Raw genomic sequence first — 18,485 nt, 5'->3', positions numbered from 1 at the left:
AGCTGATCATAAAGATTCTTTTTGCTGCAACTGGAGAAAAATGCATCCTCTATCACCCCAAAAAAGGGGAGAAGTAGCTTGGTCTATCCCTCTCGGATATTACTCCTCCTCTTCCTCCTCAAACAGCATGTCATCACGCTGAAGTGCCATTTTTCTGCATGCCAAAAGGCTCTTTTAAAACCCTTTTTTTTAGAGGGCTGCCCCCAAGCTGTGTTACAATTGAAGCAACAACAAGCAGTATCTATACTCTTGCTGCAGAAAGGTCTGAAGGGTTTGACTATACTCTTGCTACAGAAATGTTTGAGGGGTTCACCTATACTCTTGCTACAGAAATGTGTTTCAGGGGTCCGCTTATACTCTGGCTACAGAAATGTTTCATGGATCCACCTCTACACTTGCTGCAGAAAGGTTTGAGGGGCTTGCCTCTACTCTTGCTACAGAATTGTGTCAGGCGTCCGCCTATACACTTGGGTTAGCCTATACTCTTGCTAAAGAGACGCTTTTCTGGTGTCCGCCTATACTCTTGCTACAGAAATATTTCAGGGGTCCACTTATACACTTGCCACTGAAAGGTTTGAGGGGTTAGCCTATACTCTTGCTAAAAAAATGTTTGAAGGGTTCACCTATGCACTTGCTGCAGAAAGATTTGAGCCTATAGCCTTGTTACAGAAATGTTTTTCAAGTGTCTGCCTATACTCTTGGTTCAGAAATGTTTCAGGGGTCCACCTATACACCTGCTACTGAAAGGTTTGAGAGGTTCGCCAATACTCTTGCTACATAAATGTTTTTCAGGGGTCCGCCTATACTGTTGCTACAAAAATGTTGGAGGGGTCTGCCTATACATTTGCTACTGAAAGGTTTGAGGGGTTCACCTATACTCTTGCTACAGAAATGTTTCAGGGTTCCACCTATACTCTTGCTACAGAAATATTTCAAGGCTCCGCCTATACACTTGCTGCAGAGAGGTCTGAGGGGTTTGCCTATATTTTTGCTACAGAAATGTTTCAGGGGTCCGCCTATACACTTGCTGCAGAAAGGTCTGCGCGGTTTGCCTATACTCTTGCTACATATATGTTTTTTAGGGGTCTGCTTATAACCTGGCTACAGAAATGTTTAAGGGGTTCACTTATACTCTTGCTACAGAAATGTTTGAAGCGTTCAATTATGCACTTGCTACAGAAAGGTTTGAGGGGTTCACCAATACTCTTGCTACAGAAATATTTTATGGTTCTGCCTATACACTTGCTGCAGAACGGTCTGGGGGCTTGCCTTTACTCTTGCTACTGAAATGTTTCAGGGGTCTGCCTATATTCTTGCTACAGAAATATTTCAGGGGTCCTCCTATACACTGGCTACTGAAAAGTTTGAGGAGTTCGCCTATACTCATGATACAGAAAAGTTTCAGGGGTCCGCCTATACTCTAGCTATAGAAATATTTCAGGGGTCCGCCTATACACTTGCTGCAGAAAGGTTTGGGGGGTTCGCCTATATTCTTGCTACAAAATTTTTTTTAGGGGTCCGGCTATACAGTAGCTACGGTAATGTTTGAGGGGTTCGCCTATACTCTTGCTACAGAAATGTTTCAGGGGTTTACCTATACTCTTGCTACAGAAATGTTTCAGGGGTTTACCTATTCACTTGCTGCAGAAATTCTTAAGGGGTCCGCCTATAAACTTGCTATGGAAATGTTTGAGGGGTTCGCCTATACTCTTGCTGCATATATGTTTTTATGGGGTCCGTCTGTACTCTTGCTACAGAAATGTTTCAGGAGTCCGCCTATACTCTTGCTACTAAAAGGTTTGAGGGGTCCGCCTATACTCTTGCTACAGAAATGTTTCAGTGGTCCACTTATACTCTTGGTACAGAAATGTTTCAGGGGTCCGCCTATACATTTGCTGCAGAAAGGTCTGAGGGGTTTTTTTTTTTTTTTTAAAACAAATTTTATTGAGTTTTCCATGAACAATATAGTCAAACATCACACATCATATGTCAACCTTTTACATAACCACTCAAGTCAGCGTCCGATATCTATATCTCAAGTACGCGGTTCTAAGAATATGGTTAAGTTTCACTTGGCTCCAGTGGCGCCTCTGAATGCCGATGCGTTGCGACAGAGACAACTCCACATCTTCATGAGTGAATAAAACATAGCAATCTCAAATGTAAAGACATTAAAGAGGTATGGGGGGAGTATGGGGGGGGGGGAAAGGGGGGGGGGGAAAGATCGGGAAAAGGGGTAGGGGGTCTTGAGAAACAGATATAACAGGCTATTTTGGACTATGGTTACCTGACTATCTTTCCGGTAAAGTAGCTCCTTTTCCAGGGAGCTTTCTTTAAGATGTGTATTCCGCTGGTCGCATCGCCACTATATTGCCAGTGTATCGAGCCATGGTTGTCCTTCATCCGTCCGGGCCAAACCCTCCAATGTTGGAGGGCTAGGTAGGTGTGGGTAGGTTGTGATGTTCGGGTGGGGTCACAATTGCCACTTCTCCCATCGGCCAAAGAAAGGGTAGAATTTAATTTGTATTTATTTGCCTCCAGGGGTGCCAGGTGGTTATGAATTGCTCATGCGTTCCCTTATTCCAACTGTGTAGTTCCTCCATGTTGTATATGGAGTCTACTCTTAACTTCCAGGCCGCCAGCGTAGGAGGTTCTTTTTGTAGCCATAGTAAAAAGGCTAGTAGTCTATCCCTCAGGGGGTGGAAATTTGCTGAGGGTCTCCAAAGAAATAGAGCTTCCGGTGTGATCTGAAAATTGGGTTTTAGGCGATGTAACTCCCCTTCCAGCCCCCTCCAGAACCTGGACAGCTTCCTACATTCCCACCAGATATGGGCGTAAGAGCCCGTTTCCACGTTGCACCTCCAACATTTGTCATGGTCCGCTAATTTATGTGTGAAAAGCCACTGTGGCGTTCTATACCAGCGGACCAAGATTTTATAATGGCTTTCCTGGAGCAGAATGCAGGGTGAAAGGCCAAAGGCAGTTTGTAGAATTGACTTAATATCTGATGTGGTGAGAGAGATTTTGAGTTCTCTCTCCCAAGAGGACAAGAAGGCCGGCTTGTAAGATTTCTCTGGGTTGAGAATCTTGTTGCGAATTATAGATATAGATTTGTGCCTGGACTGTTCGCTGACCAGAATTTTCTCAAATGGAGTTTCTGGTCTAGTGGATTTGAATGTTTTCTGGAGCTCCTTGAAAGCCTGGAGTATGTGCGCCTTTTGTAGGAAAGAAAGAGAGAGCTGTGGCGCTAGGGTGTCTAAGATCTCATTGGGTTGTTTGTGGGCAATAACTTGCCATTCTTTTACTCTCAGGGGGGTAAATTTCCTCCAGAGGGCTCTAACATCCCTATCGGTCGATCTGCCTAGATGTTTGCTTATAATGCTTAATGGCGCTACAGGGGAAATATCTGGCGCTAGAATCTGCCTGAGTTTGTCCCAGGTCTCGCAAGGGCCACGTAGTAATGGGTTAAAATTTTTAGCTCTGTAAACTTTTTTAGCAGGATACCAAAGGTCCTCGAGCAAGGTGTCTTCCTCGTTTCCCCTGGCCAAAGATTGAAGTAGACTATCTCCAGATGGGGAGGTAAGGTCTATCCAATATCTGATTTGAACTGCTTGATAAAAGTCGTGGACGCATGGCAAGCCAATCCCTCCCTCGGTTTTCCTTTTGGTCATTAAGCTGAAGGCTAGCCTCGGTCTTTTCCGTCTCCATGTATACCCTGTAAAGGCTGCGCGTAGAGCTTTAAAGAAGGACTGTGGGAGATGGATAGGTAGCATTCTCAATTTATAGAGTATTTGCGGTAAGACGTACGTTTTTAGGATGTTTTTCCTGCCAAACCATGAAGCAAGCGGTATGTCATATTTCTGTAGAAGTAATTTGATTTGGGATAGCAGGGGTATAAAATTGGCACTGAATAGGTCTTCTGTTTTTTTGGTGATTTTTATGCCAAGATAATCTATTGAAGTGTCCGACCATTCGAAGGGTGAGCTGGACCTGATACGGTGACTACGCTCCAGTGGGATGGAGATGTTTAGGATAGTGGACTTCGAGTAGTTTATCTTAAAGTTTGATATGTTTCCAAAATAGTTCAGGAGGGTAATCAGGTTGGGAATTCCCTTTTCTGGTTCGGAAATAACGAACATAATATCGTCCGCAAAAGCGGCCGTATTTAGATTAGTTGAACCAACTCTCAGTCCACTGATCCCTGAGTCCGCTCTAATATTCCTCAGTAGAGGTTCCAGCGAAAGGATGAAAAGGGTCGGGGAGAGCGGGCAGCCCTGACGAGTGCCGTTCCTGATGTCAAATGGCGGCGAGAGTAAGTTATTGACTTTCAACCTTGCGTATGGTTCCTTATATAAGGAAAAAATAGCAGCAAGGAAGGAAGGTGGGAAATTAAAAGAGATCAACACTCTCTCCATGTAGGTCCAGCTCACCCTATCGAACGCCTTCTCAGCGTCTGTCCCCACAAAAGCCAACTCTATATTATGTGTTTGAGCATATCTGATAGCGTGGAGCAATCTGTAGCAATTATCCCTGCCCTCCCTATTCTTAACGAAGCCCGCTTGTTCTTTATCTATCAGAGAGGGGATAAGGTTTTCAATTCTTTTGGCTAATAGTTTTGCCCAAAATTTGACGTCCACATTGATAAGGGAGATGGGCCTGTAACTGCCACAGAGCTCCGGGTTTTTGTTCTCCTTGTGGATGAGCGCTATATGAGCCTCCTGTGCTTGTTTGGGTAATGGCTTGCCCGACATGAGGGCATTCATTAGGTCTTTTAGTCTAGGGGCCAGTGTCTCCTTAAAGGTCCTGTAATATTGGACTGGATAGCCGTCAGGGCCAGGGCTCTTACCCGTGGGGCTGTTTTTTATTAGATCCTCTACTTCTTGCAGGGTAATGGGAAGTGCTAAGGCTTGAGCCTCTGAGTCCTTTATCTTGGGGAGGTCTACTGATCTTAGAAAGTGGTCAATTTGCTCTTTGTTACAGATGGGGTTTATATTAGGATTCGAGTCATTCAGGTTGTAAAGCTCTGTATAAAATCTTTGAAAGGCCTCTGCTATTTCTTTTGATGACGATTTAAGTGTCCCTGTGTGGTCTTTAATGGCTGAGATATGATTTTTAGTTCTGGCCTTCTTGATCATGGATGAGAGTAGTTTGCTCCCTTTGTTGCCATGTGCATAGAACTTGTATTTAAGGTACAAGTGCTTTTTGTTGTATTTGGAGTCTAGCCTGGATTTGAGCTCTCGTCTCAACTCAGTTAATTCTTCTAAGCTGCTTGTGGCTAGGGATAGTTTGGAGTGGCGCTCTGCTTTTGCGATTTTGAATAAAAGGTTATCTATCTCAAGCTGTTGTTGCTTTTTATTTTTGGAACCTAGGGAAATGAACAGGCCCCTCATGTACGCCTTGTGTGCCTCCCATACGACCGGAAAATCGAGGTCGCCGGTGTCATTTATTTGGAAAAATTCCTCCAGCATACACGAGAGGCGGTCCGTCTCCGGCCCGGAGTCTAGCAGGGAAGGATTAAGTCTCCAGATCCATTCCTTGTGCCCCTCTGTGGTTAGGCTAAGGTCAATATGTATTGGGGCATGATCTGAGATGGTTATAGGTTCTATTTTAGCCCCCTTTACCCTTGTCAGGATATCATGCGAGACAAACAAGTGGTCCAGCCTCTGAAAGGATGTATGGACCTGAGAAAAGAAGGTGAAGTCTTTTGTCGAGGGATTGAGTATTCGCCATGCGTCCACGACCCCCATCTCTTGGAGTGTTTTAATAAGCCTACTGACCTGTCTTTGAGCGATCCACGACCTGCCTTTTGACGAGTCTAGTGTAGGGTTAAGGAAAACATTAAAGTCTCCTCCTAGCACAATTGGTCCCTCTGCAAATTCTTTCAGAGTGTTTAATTGCTCGACCAGCCAGCCTACTTGATTTGAATTGGGGGCATACAAATTCGCTATCGTTAGCTTTTTGTTTTCGATGGACCCTTTTAGGTATAAAACCCTTCCCATTTCATCTGAATATTTGGCCTTCAGGGAGAATGTGACGGACCTGTGGAACATAATAGATACACCCTTTGAAGCGGAGGTGGGATGTGTGCTATGGAAGCACTGGGGAAAGAGTCCCCCTGGGAGATGATAGCTATTGTCCGCTTTAAAGTGTGTCTCTTGAAGTAAGAGTATTTTTGTGCTGAATTTTCTGATCATGTGTGAGACACTGTACCTTTTCTGAGGAGTATTCAGGCCCCGGACGTTGAAGGACGTGACTCTCCATGGCTTCGCGACCCTTGGAATGTCCATTATAGCTCTTAACCAGCCGATGTAACCTTACGACCAAAAGGAAAGGAGTATATATTAGACAGTCAAGTTACCTCACTATACACGTGGGTGTTATCAAGGACGGTACTGTCACCGCCGGCTATTCCGCCCTTTCAGGGGTTGTTGTCTGTGGTGGTTTGTTACCTGCTATCTGTTATGTGGTAGGGGAGGGGGGAGGAGAGGACCAGGAGAGAAGGGGTATGGAAAGAAAGGTGTAAACAAGGTTAATAACAATCTCAATGAAAAATATCTTCAGTAGTGCTTAAATGTTGCGGGTTTACGGGGTGGCTCCCCAAAACTCTGGAGCACAGCCGTAAAAGTGGGGTGAGCGAGAAAAAAGAAGTAAAAGACAATTTTGAAAAAAATTAACTAAAGGTGTTAACTATTGCCTGATCGGGGGAGGCACAGATTAGGCACCTGCAATTGGGTAGAAAAATGGGAAGGGGGGAGAGTCCCGCTTTAGAAGGTTAGAGACAGAAAAAGACCGGCTTTGTCGTGAAGATCCATAGATCCGCCGGTAGAGTCCAGCATGTGGAAGCCCTCAGTTCTTTCGGAAAAAAGTTCTCCTGATAAGTCGAGGGGAAAGTGTCGTTCGTATGGACTCGGTTATGCTGTTCAGCTCCTTTTAGTACAGAGGACGATCGTCCGAGAAATTCAGGTTTCGCCCGATGCATTCTCCTCTCTCTGCTTCCTTCGCTGTTTGCCACGGGGAGACTTTGAGGATGTAACCGTACGCCAGGCCTCCTGTGTAGGTAGGTTAGGGAGAGTTGGGAATTCCGGCAGGGGAAGCCAGTTGGGGAGGTCTATGGGTTCCAGACCCAAGTGGTGCCAGCACTCCTGGAGGTCCTCTGGGGAGCGTATATTAAGTCTCTTGCCTTTGTGGGTCACTCCCAATCCAAAAGGAAACAGCCAAGCGTATTTAATATTCTTGGATTTCAGGGCCTCCAGCAGGGGGCGCAACAGTCTGCGCTTGGCTAGGGTGGTTGGCGAGAGATCTTGAAATATTTGAATATCTGTGCCCTCATATTGGAGGCTTCTAGTGCTGCGTGCCGCATTTAAAACTGCTACCGCATCAGGGAAGGACAGGAGTTTGCACAATATGTCCCTTGGGGGGTCCGCCGGGGCTGGCAGGGGTCTCAGAGCTCTGTGCACCCTCTCTATTGAGATCTTTGATGCTCTGTCCTCACCTAGCAGTCCTGTGAATATCTCCACTGTGACTTTGTGCAGTGTCTCATTAGCCCAGGACTCCGGCAGCCCCTTTATACGCACATTATTACGGCGGCTCCTATTTTCCAAATCCTCCTGCATGAGGAGCGCCCTGTTTAAGTGTGTATGTTGCTCTTTAACTGCCGCTGCCAGATCTCCTGTGTGGTTCGCAATGCTGGCAGTGGAGCCCTCCAGATCCTCCACCCTCCTCCCCATACTCCTTACTTCCTCCTTAATGGCTGTTAACTCTGCTAGCAAGGGCCCCATGGATGTTGCCAGGAGTTCTCTCATGAAACCTTTTGATGGTGGTTCGTCCTCTTCTCCCTCGGAGGAGCTCTCTCCCTCCCGCGCCGAGCCCAGCGCCGCTGCAGCCGCCGGCGCCATCTTGCCTGCAGCATGAGGAGAACGGGCACTTCTCTCCTTGAGGAACCGCTGCATGTCGGACTGGCCCCGAGCGAGGCGGGGGGTCCCTGCGTGATCCCCAGTCTTTTCCTTGCTGAGCTTGCCCATTTTCTGTGCAGATAGCGGCTGTTAGGTGCCTATATGTGTGCCGTGGAGATGGAGCACAAACTCTATGCGGCCATCTTACTCCGCGGTCAGGCCACGCCCCCAGGTCTGAGGGGTTTGCCTATACTCTTGCTACAGAAATTTTTTAGAGGTCCGTTTATACCATAGCTACGGTAATGTTTGAGGGGTTAATCTATACTCTTGCTAAAGAAATGTTTTTTAGGGGTTTGCCTGTACTCTTGCTAAAGAAATGTTTCAGGGGTCCACCTATATTCTTGCTACATAAATATTTTAGGTGTATAGGGGATTGCCTATACATTTTCTACTGAAAGGTTTGAGCGGTTCGACTATACTTTTGCAACAGAAATGTTTTTCAGCGGGTCACCTATACTTTTGCTACTGAAGTGTTTGAAGTGTTCAACTATGTATGTACTGCAGAAAGGTCTGAGGGGTTCGCCTATACTCTTGCTACAGAAACGTTTCAGGGGTCCGCCTATACACTTGCTACAGAAAGTTTTGAGGTGCTCGCCTATACTTTTGCTACAGAAATGTTTAAGGGGTCCACCTATACACTTGCTACAGAAAGGTTTGAGGTGTTCGCTTATACTCTTGCTACAGAAATGTTTGAAGTGTTCACCTATATACTTGCTGCAGAAAGGTTTGAGGGGTTTGCCTATACTCTTGCTACAGAAATGCTTCAGAGGTCCACTTATACTCTTGTTGCAGAAAGGTCTGAGGGGTTCGCCTATGCTCTTGCTACAGAAATGTTTCAGTGGTCCGCCTATACACTTGCCTTAGAAAGGTTTGAGGGGTTTGCCAATACTTTTGCTACAGAAAGGTTCTTCAGGAATTCGCCTATACTCTTGGTACAGAAATGTTTTAGTGGTCTACTCATACACTTGCTACAGAAAGGTTTGAGGGGTTCGCCTATACTCTTGCTACAGAAATGTTTCAGGGGTCCACCTATACACTTGCTACTGAAAGTTTTGAGGGGTTCGCCTATAATCTTGCTACAGAAATGTTTGTAGTTTTCACCTATATACTTGCTGCAGAAAGGTCTGAGGGGTCCGCCTATACACTTGCTGCATAAAGGTTTGAGGGGTTCACCTATACTCTTGCTACAGAAATGTTTGAGGGGTCTGCCTATATTTTTTCTACAGAAATGTTTTTCAGGGGTTCACCTATACTCTTGCCACAGAAGTGCTTCAGGTGTCCGCCTATACACTTGCTGCACAAAGGTCTGAGGGGATTGCCTATACACTTGTTGCAGAAAGGTTTGAGGGATTTGCCTATACTCTTGCTACAGAAGTGTTTCAGGTGTCCGCCTATACACTTGCTACAGAGATGTTTTTTAGGGGTCCCCCTATACGCTTTTTACAGAAATGTTTCAGGGGTCTGCCTATACACTTACTACAGAAAGGTTTGAGAGCTTCGCCTGTACTCTTGCTAAAGAAATGTTTTTCAGGCGTCCACCTATAGTCTTGCTTCAGGAATGTTTCAGGATTCCACCTATACTCTTGCTAAAAAAAATGTCTGTGGTCCGCCTATACAGTTGCTGCAGAAAGGTCTAAGGAGTTTGCCTATACTCTTGTAGTAGAAATGTTTCAGGGGTCCACCTCTACTCTTGCTACACAAATGTTTCAGGGGTCCACCTCTACTCTTGCTACACAAATGTTTCCGGGGTCCGACTATACACTTGCTACAGAAAGGTTTGAGGGGTTTTCCTATACCTTTGCTACAGAAATGTTTAAGGGGTTCGCCTATACATTTGCTATTGAAAGGTTTGAGGGGTCTGCCTATACTCTTGCCACAGAAATATTTCAGGTGCCCACCTATACTCTTGCTACTGAAACGTTTGAGGGTTTCACCTATACTCTTGCTACAGAAATGTTTGAAGTATTTACCTATATACTTGCTTCAGAAAGGTCTGATGGGTTCGCCTATACTCTTGCTACAGAAACGTCTCATGGGTCCGCCTATACACCTGCTACGGAAAGGTTTGAGGGGTTCGCCAATACACCGGCTATTGAAAGGTTTGAGGGGTTCGCCTATACTTTTGCTGCAGAAATGTTTTTTCAGGGGTCCGCCTATACACTTGCTACACAAATGTTTGAGGGGTCCGCCTTTATACTTGCTACTAAAAAGTTTGAGGGGTTCACCTATACTCTTGCTAAAAAAATGTTTTTCAGGGGTTCGCCTGTACTCTTGCTAAAGAAATGTTTTAGGGGTCCACCTATATTCTTGCTACATAAATATTTTAGGTGTATAGGGGATTGCCTATACATTTGCTACTGAAAGGTTTGAGGGGTTCGACTATACTTTTGCAACAGAAATGTTTTTCAGGGGGTCACCTATACTTTTGCTACTGAAGCGTTTGAAGTGTTCACCTATATATGTACTGCAGAAAGGTCTGAGGGGTTCACCTATACTCTTGCTACAGAAATGTTTCAGGGGTCCGCCTATACACTTGCTGCAGAACTGCTGAGGAGATGGCCTATACACTTGCTACTGAAAGGTTTGAGGGGTCCGCCTATACTCTTGCTACAGAAAAGTTTCAGGGGTTCGCTTATACTCTTGCTACAGAAATGTTTGAGGGCTCCGCCTATACACTTGCTACTGAAAGGTTTGAGGGATTCGCCTATAGTCTTGCTACAGAAATGTTTTAGAGGTCCGCCGACACTCTTGCTACAGAAATGTTTCAGGCGTCTGCCTATACACTTGCTACAGAAAGGTTTGATGGGTTCACCTATACTCTTGCTACAGAAATGTTTTTCAGGTGTACGCCTGTACTCCTGCTACGCGAATGTTTCAGGGGGCTACTTATACACTTGCTGCAAAATGGTCTGGGAGTTTTGCCTATACTCTTGCTACAGAAATGTTTTAGGGGTCTGAGGCAATTGCCTATAGACTTGCTACTGAAAGATTTGAGGGGTCCGCCTATACACTTCCTACTGAAAGCTTTGAGGGGTTCGCCTATGCCCTCTCGTGTTATAAATTACCACATTATCCAAGATACTGGATTGGAGCATTCCCAGGAAGCGCAAGTTATTTAATGAGACTTTCACAGGGTCACTGTATACCTGTGGTGGCTGCCTTTGCGACACCTCCTGCTTCAAACCAATCTTTGGTGTTAGTCTACACTACTGCATTGTGGAGATGTGTAGAATTACTGACAACTCAGCTCCCTTTATGCCCACGTTTGCGGCTCCTGACAATTTTGTGACAAAGGTGGCACAGGATGTGAATTATGATCATACGCCAATTTCTCATCAATTCTCATCAGCATTGTAGGCTATCTGCCACACTTTCAAAGAGTGTCACTGGCAGGCGCTGCCAACCCCCTGCAGTATGTGTTTCTGATTCATCCTCATCCAAGGCGCGGAAGGCATAAGGTCAGCTGATGCGGGGGGGGGGGGGGGAGGGGATGGACAGCAATGCCAGTATGTAACCCAGGAGAAGAAGCAGTGGTGTCACCCACAGGCGGTGATTGGCCTTGGTCGCACCTAGTATAGTGCTTAGCTAAGATGTTCCAGCGCGTGTGCCTTGCTGATAAGGATTTGGACCCAGTAAATTGTTTGGGGGGTGACCACCAGGCTCTTGCCCACTATTTGGCTTAATAGTGCGACCTGGGAGCCTCAGATGCATCAATGCATGCTGCCCCTGCTGTTCCCTATCCATTTCTGTGGAGTTTCCATCACTTTCTGATGTTTTCAGGCGATTCACGCAACCTCCCCTATGCGGAGGTTGCTTGAGTCTTCCATTGACTTCAATGGGGTTCATTACTCGAAATGAGCTCTCGAGCATTACGAAAAGTTCTGTTCGAGTAACGAACGCCCGAGCATTTTGGTGCTTGCTCATCTCTACTCAAAAGTATTAATGAATTGAAAAACATTTACAGGATGAAATGACCCAAATGTTCTAACTCAGTGATGTTTGCAAATCTTATTTGCAGCTCCTGGACATGTTTAGTGATGATAGCTGCTAAAGGAGGATCTGTATTTTATTAACCATTAAGTGACCAAGCCTATTTGCGCCTTAAGTCCAGTCCAAATTTTGGAAATCTGACGTGTCAATTTAACAATTTAGCAAAGGTTTTGCATACCCAAGTAATTCTGACAGTTTTTCCACCACATATTGTACTTTATTTAGGTGGTACCAACAGACTGATAAAATTTGTGCATGGAAGGCTGAATCAACCTTGAGCCAGCTACCTGAACCATGTTGGGACTGAACCTGCAACGGTCAGGTCGTGAGCGAGAGTTTAGGACTGCATATTGAATACCATCATTTTGATATGGTATGAGATACTTTGTGAAATCCTTTACTAAGGTCAATATTTAATTATCCGGATATAATATGGAAAGTCGAAACCTGCAAATCTCACAAAGGATGATAAGTTCTTAAGAAAAATTAAAGATAACTACCTTATCCAACTTGTGTGGGAGACAACTAAAGGGAGGGCCACTCTGGACTTATTATTAACGAACCAGACAGAATCTCGGGGTTGCAAGTTTAGGGACACTTGGGAAATAGTGACCACAATATAATTAATTTCCAGCTGTCATTCAACAAGAAGCGTAATCAGGGAGTGACAAAAAAACTAAACTTTAGTACAGCAAAATTTGATCAGCTCAGAACTACTATGTCTAAAATTAATTGGGATAATGCCCTTAAAAATAGCAGTACAGTCTACAAATGAGAAAAGTCTAAAAACATTCTAATGACCTCATGCGAACAGTTCATACCCTTTAAAAATAAGAACTGCAAGTAAAAGGAAACCAATGTGGCTCACCAAGACTGTAAGGGGGGCAATAAATGAAAAATAGAAAGGATTTAAACTACTAAAACAAAAAGGCAGCAAAGAAACTCTAAAATCATACAGGGGAAAAACAAATCATGTAAGGAAAAGATCAAAATTGCTAACGAAGAGGTAGAAAGACTGATCTCCAAAGGGAGCAAAATAATCCTAAACTGTTCTTCGATTACATAAACAGTAAAAGGATTTGCACTGACAGCACTGGCCCTCTAACAAATAATGCAGAAGAAACCATAGAAGACCATTGGGGGAAGGCAAATCTATTAAATAGTTTCTTTTCAAGTGTATTCACGAATGAAAATGAAATGCCACACAAGATGTAGGTGAATAAAACGACCCCCCCCCCCCCCCCCCGCTAAATATTGCATGCCTAACACAGGAGAAAATGCAGAGTCGGCTAAAGAGGATCAAAACCTCTAAATCGCAGGGCCCGGATGAAATACACCCAAGGATTATAAGGGAACTAAGGGACATGATAGCTAGACCACTATTTTTTTTATATTTATGGACACTATTAAGACCGGGGTTGTACCACTAGACTGGTGCATTGCCAGTGTGGTTCCAATATATAAATAGGGGTCTAAAAGAGAGCCAGGTAACTACAGGCCGGTAAGTCTTACTCCAATAATTGGAAAAACATTTGAGGGCTTTCTGAGAGATGTCATCCTCGACTACCTCAAGAAAAAAAAAAAAAAACATAACTCCTCATCAGCATGGGTTTATGACGGGTCAATCATGTCAGACCAATTTGATCAGCTTCTACGATGAAGTAAGTTCTAGGCTGGACCTGGGAGAGTCTATTGATCTCATATATCTGGATTTCCCTAAAGTATTTGACACTGTGCCGCATAATAGGTTGGTATGTAAAATGAAACAGCTCGGTTTGGATGAAAAAAAGTGTGTATCTGGGCGAGGAACTGGCTCAGAGATAGAAAGCAGTGGGTGTAAATAAATGATTCCTACTCTGATTGGGCCACTGTTGCTAGTGGGGTGCCACAGGGTTCAGTATTAGGCACCATTCTGTTCAATATATTTATCAATGACCTGATAGGAGGACTACACAGTAAAATATTAATATTTGCAGATGACACAAAATTATGCAAGATAATTAATACAACAGAGAATAATGTACTGCTACAAAAAGACCTAGATAAACTGGTGGCTTGGGTAAAAAAATGGCAAATGTAATTCAATATTGATAAATATAAGGTTATGCACATGGGCAGGAGAAACAGATGTCACCAATATACACTAAATGGGATACTGCCCGGGAAAAGTGATATGGAAAAAGACCTGGATGTACTATTTGATTGTTAACTTAACTGGAACAATCAATGCCAGTCAGCTGCTGTGAAAGCTAATAAAGTATTGGGGTGCATTAAAAGAAGTATACGGATGAGGGGCGAGAATATTATTCTTCCACTAGTTAAGGCACTTGTCAGGCCTCACAAGAAATACTGTGTAGAGTTCTGGACACCGGTGCTCAGGAAAGATGTTGCAGTGCTCGAGGGGGTCCAAAGTTTTTTTTTTTCTATGCTGCGCATGAAAATGAGGATTTGCAGCCAAAATGGATTCCACTGTTTGTCCTGTGTTGAGAAACATACCTGTTATGGTCCTAATCTTGTGGTGGCCAAAACAAAAGGAGCAGTCGGTGGCTTTTAGAACAAAAAATTTTGCATGACAGCGTTATAGGCCCCATTGCACATTTGTGGAAGCCTTGAGTGACCAAAACGATGGAGAACCCCCACAAATAACCCCGTTTTTGAAAACTAGACCCCTTAACGAATTCATCTAGGGGTGTACTGTGTATTTTGACCCCACAGTTTTTGAATGAATCTAAGCAAAGCAGAAAGGAAATATGGTTTTTCATTTTTTGGGCAGTTATATCATTCTAAAAATAGGGTTTTTTTTGTACAGCACATATATGAATGAAGAGTTTCACCCCAAAATGGATACCCCTGTTTCTCCTGTGTTCAGAAACATATCCATTGTGGCCCTAATCTTATGTCCATATGCACAACGGGACCCAAACCGAACAAAGCATCAAACTTCAACTGTCTTAACTTTTACGTGATCAACATTATGCATTGGATAACAGCAATCTCGTGACCGGAGACCGCTCATCACGGCCCTCGGTCACTGTTCTAGGCTATCAACTACCTTTAGTAGCCAGAAGCAAAGAGATTTTAAATTTCCTGGGCCATCCGTAGCTTCCGTGCTTTGCATCTGTCATTTTGGCAAAGGGTGCATGCGCCAAAGCTGGGGATAGGTCTGCGGATGAGGATCACATCGGGGGAGATCACTGTAGGCCTTAGGTAAGTAATTTCACCTTCCCTCATGGATCAGATTCGTGACAGGAGGTGAAACTAACTTTTTTTCACTTTTATGTGATCCCCATTATCCTTTGGATAGAAGGAACTACATGACCAAGCACCATGTACAGTGGCCCTCCATGAAATCTCTAGCCTATCGGCAATGTTCAGTTGTCATGATCAGTGAAATTTTCTATTACCCCAGCAATCTGCGGCTTTTGTGCATGCGTCTGCTATTTTGGCGACGGGCACATGCGCAGAAGCACGGGTAACATCCACTGATAAATACGGGGGCCTTAGGTATGTAGTTTTATATGATTTGTGTGGGGAGAGGAAATACATTTTTTTTTTTACACTTTTTTTAACTTTTACATGATCGCTCTTATACATTGGATAGCAGCGATCATGTGACTAGGAACCTCATACAGTGGTCCCCAATGGCAGCTCCCTGCTCTCAGCTACTCATACTAGCCAGAAGCAGGGAGTTTTTAAGTTTCCCAGGCTTCCTTGGCTTCTGCGCATGCATGTATTGTAATGACGCCTGGCACACATTCGCAGTATACCGGTGTCAAGTCCTGGAGGACCAGAACGCCATGGGACATCACGGAGAATGGAGATGAGTATCATCAGCTCGGCTTAGGTTTCCGATCCGTAAGGGGAGCTGAAACTTTTACTTTATTTTACTTATTCACTTTAATGTGATTGGCGGTACCCACTAGATACCAGCAATTGCGTTATAAGGAGGGGCTTCCCGTGGCCTCCCATGACTGCTCCAAGATATCAGCTACTTACTGTAACTGACAGCAGAGAGCTGTCACGTCCACAGCCTGCAGGGCTTTAATACCCAGGGGAAGCATATTTTTATTGCCCTGGTGCCCTGGGGATTAAAGTTCAGCAAAGCACAATGTAAAAAATCTATGAGGTAGTCACTAAGGGGTTAAAGGAAACCTGCCACCTCCCTACAACATCGTGTACTAAATTATGATGCTGTTAAGGCATGTGACACAGTCATTAAATTTTTTTATACACACTCTGTTCCTGCTACTGACGTCAATGCGGCACACAAATAGCGGACTCTTTTTGGATTGCTGTTTGTGCTGTCTCCCATAGACGTCTATACGCACACACGGCAGTCTGAAAAGATATTTCAGTTCACTGTGTGACTCCAGGGCTGAGAAACGCAGGAACCAGGGAGCAGGTGAGTATAAAATTAACGATGAGCGAGCACGCTCAGTAAGGTCAGTTACTCTGATGATAACAATGCATCTGAAATCTCTCTCACTCCCCCCCCCCCCGCTTTCCCCCGCCGCCCTCCGCCTCCTGCTGCACCCCGAGCACGCTTGGACGAGAAGGCAGTTACTCGAGATGAGCGATGCTCACTTGAGTAACTGACCTTACCGAGCATGCTCGCTCATCTCTATAAAAAACATATATCACCCGGCTCCCCGTCACCTCCCTAACAGGACCAGGACTTACTTTATGGTGTTGTAGGGAGGTGACAGGTTTATTTTAAATTTATAGGTTCACATACTTTTTCTCCATACATTCTGGTTGTTTATTTAAAGTGTACAATAAAATATATGAATGGTAGAAAATCATTGTTTTTAGATTAGTTTGACTATGTTTTTCTATTTGTCTGGACCCGACAGATTTTATTAGTAATGATTGCAGAAATACTGATAATTCCAAAGGGTTCACTTATTTTTTCTTTCATATGTGCACCCTTTAGTAAATCATTGTTATCATCACCTACTGCTCATGCTACGATATACCGGTTATATTGGATATCTCCCCTTCTGCACACGGGACGCAGTCATAGCAGCAGGCATGGATTGTTTCTCTTGACTTTTTTCTGCTTCCAGGTGAACATTGGTCGGAGCAGCGGGATACTGGGATCTGTAGGAAAAGACAAGAACCTTTACTACAAAGATAAAACACACATGTATGATAAGAGGATGTAAACCATATAATGATGTTATAGAGCGGACAAGATTTACATAATCACCTACATAATATAACTCTTCTCACCTCCTTTGTGTGTTTCCATGTTATAGACTGCCGATTTATGTGAAGCTTTTCACCACTGACGGCCCACGGAGTATAATTCCCTACTTCAACCTCCTGTATGGCCCTTTCTATATATAACCAGTTTATTATCTTATATGGATGTATGGCTTCCCTCTGCTCATTAAAGTAATATGAAGGCCTCATTGGATCCGGTGAGGACTTCATCCTTTGTATGTAGTGCTGTAACTTCCGTCTGTAGTGTAAAAATCCAGTTATTGAGTTTTCTTCATATTTGTCCTTTATAAATAAGAACATTTCATGTAGAGCTTTTGCCAGAACTTCTACTGCAGAATACAGTCTTGGGACGACCCCTGATGTAAGGCTATCCGTCAGATTTGGTACAGTATAGTTCTGAGTGTAGTTGTGCTCTTTACTGATGACATAGTCTGATATGAAGGAATCTATATCATAACTCTTAGCTAGATCATGTAGCAATCTCCAGTAAGACTGTATTTGGTTCATATCATCTTGTTTTCTGTATATTTTTTTAAAATTCTCCAGACCTGGAAAAAATGATGAAAACTTCACTGCTAGACTTCCATTATATACCAATAGCTCTTCAATAAACCCTTTAGGAGCAGTAGAGGTCCAGGATGGTGAAAGTATGAAGGTGGTGTCTGAAAATATAAATTCATAGTATTCCATTAAAACAATTATATGAGGAAAGAAGGTCCCGCACATTATAAGGATGGTGACTTGTGGATCGTTTACAGCTTGTAAAATCCTATTATAATTTTTACTTGTAAGTGTTATGGTGAAGGCGGCACAGATCCCGCGCTCTCTCATGTACTTTGTTAGTATCTGCAGCTCATCCTCTCCAGTTTCATCATCCGATACTATAATCCCAACCCAGGTCCAGCCAAAGTGCTCCAGCAGTTCGGTGATCGCCATATTGTGGATGTGGTAATTTTGGACCATTCGGAAAACGTGAGGATAGAGGAGTCTATCAGATAATGAGGGGTCGGAGGCTCCATAGCTGATCTGCAAAACACAGAAGAAAACTAAGATCATTTTGTACAGACTGTTCTCAGTCAGTTAGTTAGTAGGACGTTCCCGGTGATCCAAAACTCCACATACAAAACATATTCTGTTAGGGTGTATTTAGATGTGCTGCAGCAAGTTGTGCCCGAGAGTCTCGGATGCAGAACACATCACACGGCACATGGACACCCCATCTGTGTGCTGTGCAAGGTGCCAGAAACCTCACATTACATGTCCCATTGTCTAGCGAGATTCACACAAAGATAGGTACTGAAAGTACTTCAGAGCAGT

General features: G+C 44.0%; 1 protein-coding gene across 1 annotated transcript in view; it reads right to left on the bottom strand.

Annotated features, from left to right (window-relative positions):
* The window catches only part of LOC136573459 (vomeronasal type-2 receptor 26-like), a 30,511-nt gene extending 12,407 nt beyond the window's left edge, over positions 1 to 18,104 (bottom strand). Inside the window, exons 1-2 of the mRNA XM_066574749.1 lie at positions 17,175 to 18,104; positions 16,919 to 17,042 (exon numbers count right to left, since the gene is read on the bottom strand). Coding sequence (XP_066430846.1) covers positions 16,919 to 17,042; positions 17,175 to 18,104 — 1,054 coding nt within the window. The remainder of the gene's footprint in view (positions 1 to 16,918; positions 17,043 to 17,174) is intronic.
* Positions 18,105 to 18,485: the final 381 nt, after the last annotated feature.

The sequence above is a fragment of the Eleutherodactylus coqui genome, chromosome 7 (genome assembly GCF_035609145.1).
Source record: "Eleutherodactylus coqui strain aEleCoq1 chromosome 7, aEleCoq1.hap1, whole genome shotgun sequence".
Classification (NCBI taxonomy): Eukaryota; Metazoa; Chordata; class Amphibia; order Anura; family Eleutherodactylidae; genus Eleutherodactylus; species Eleutherodactylus coqui.
This window is presented reverse-complemented; position numbering and strand designations above follow the sequence as displayed.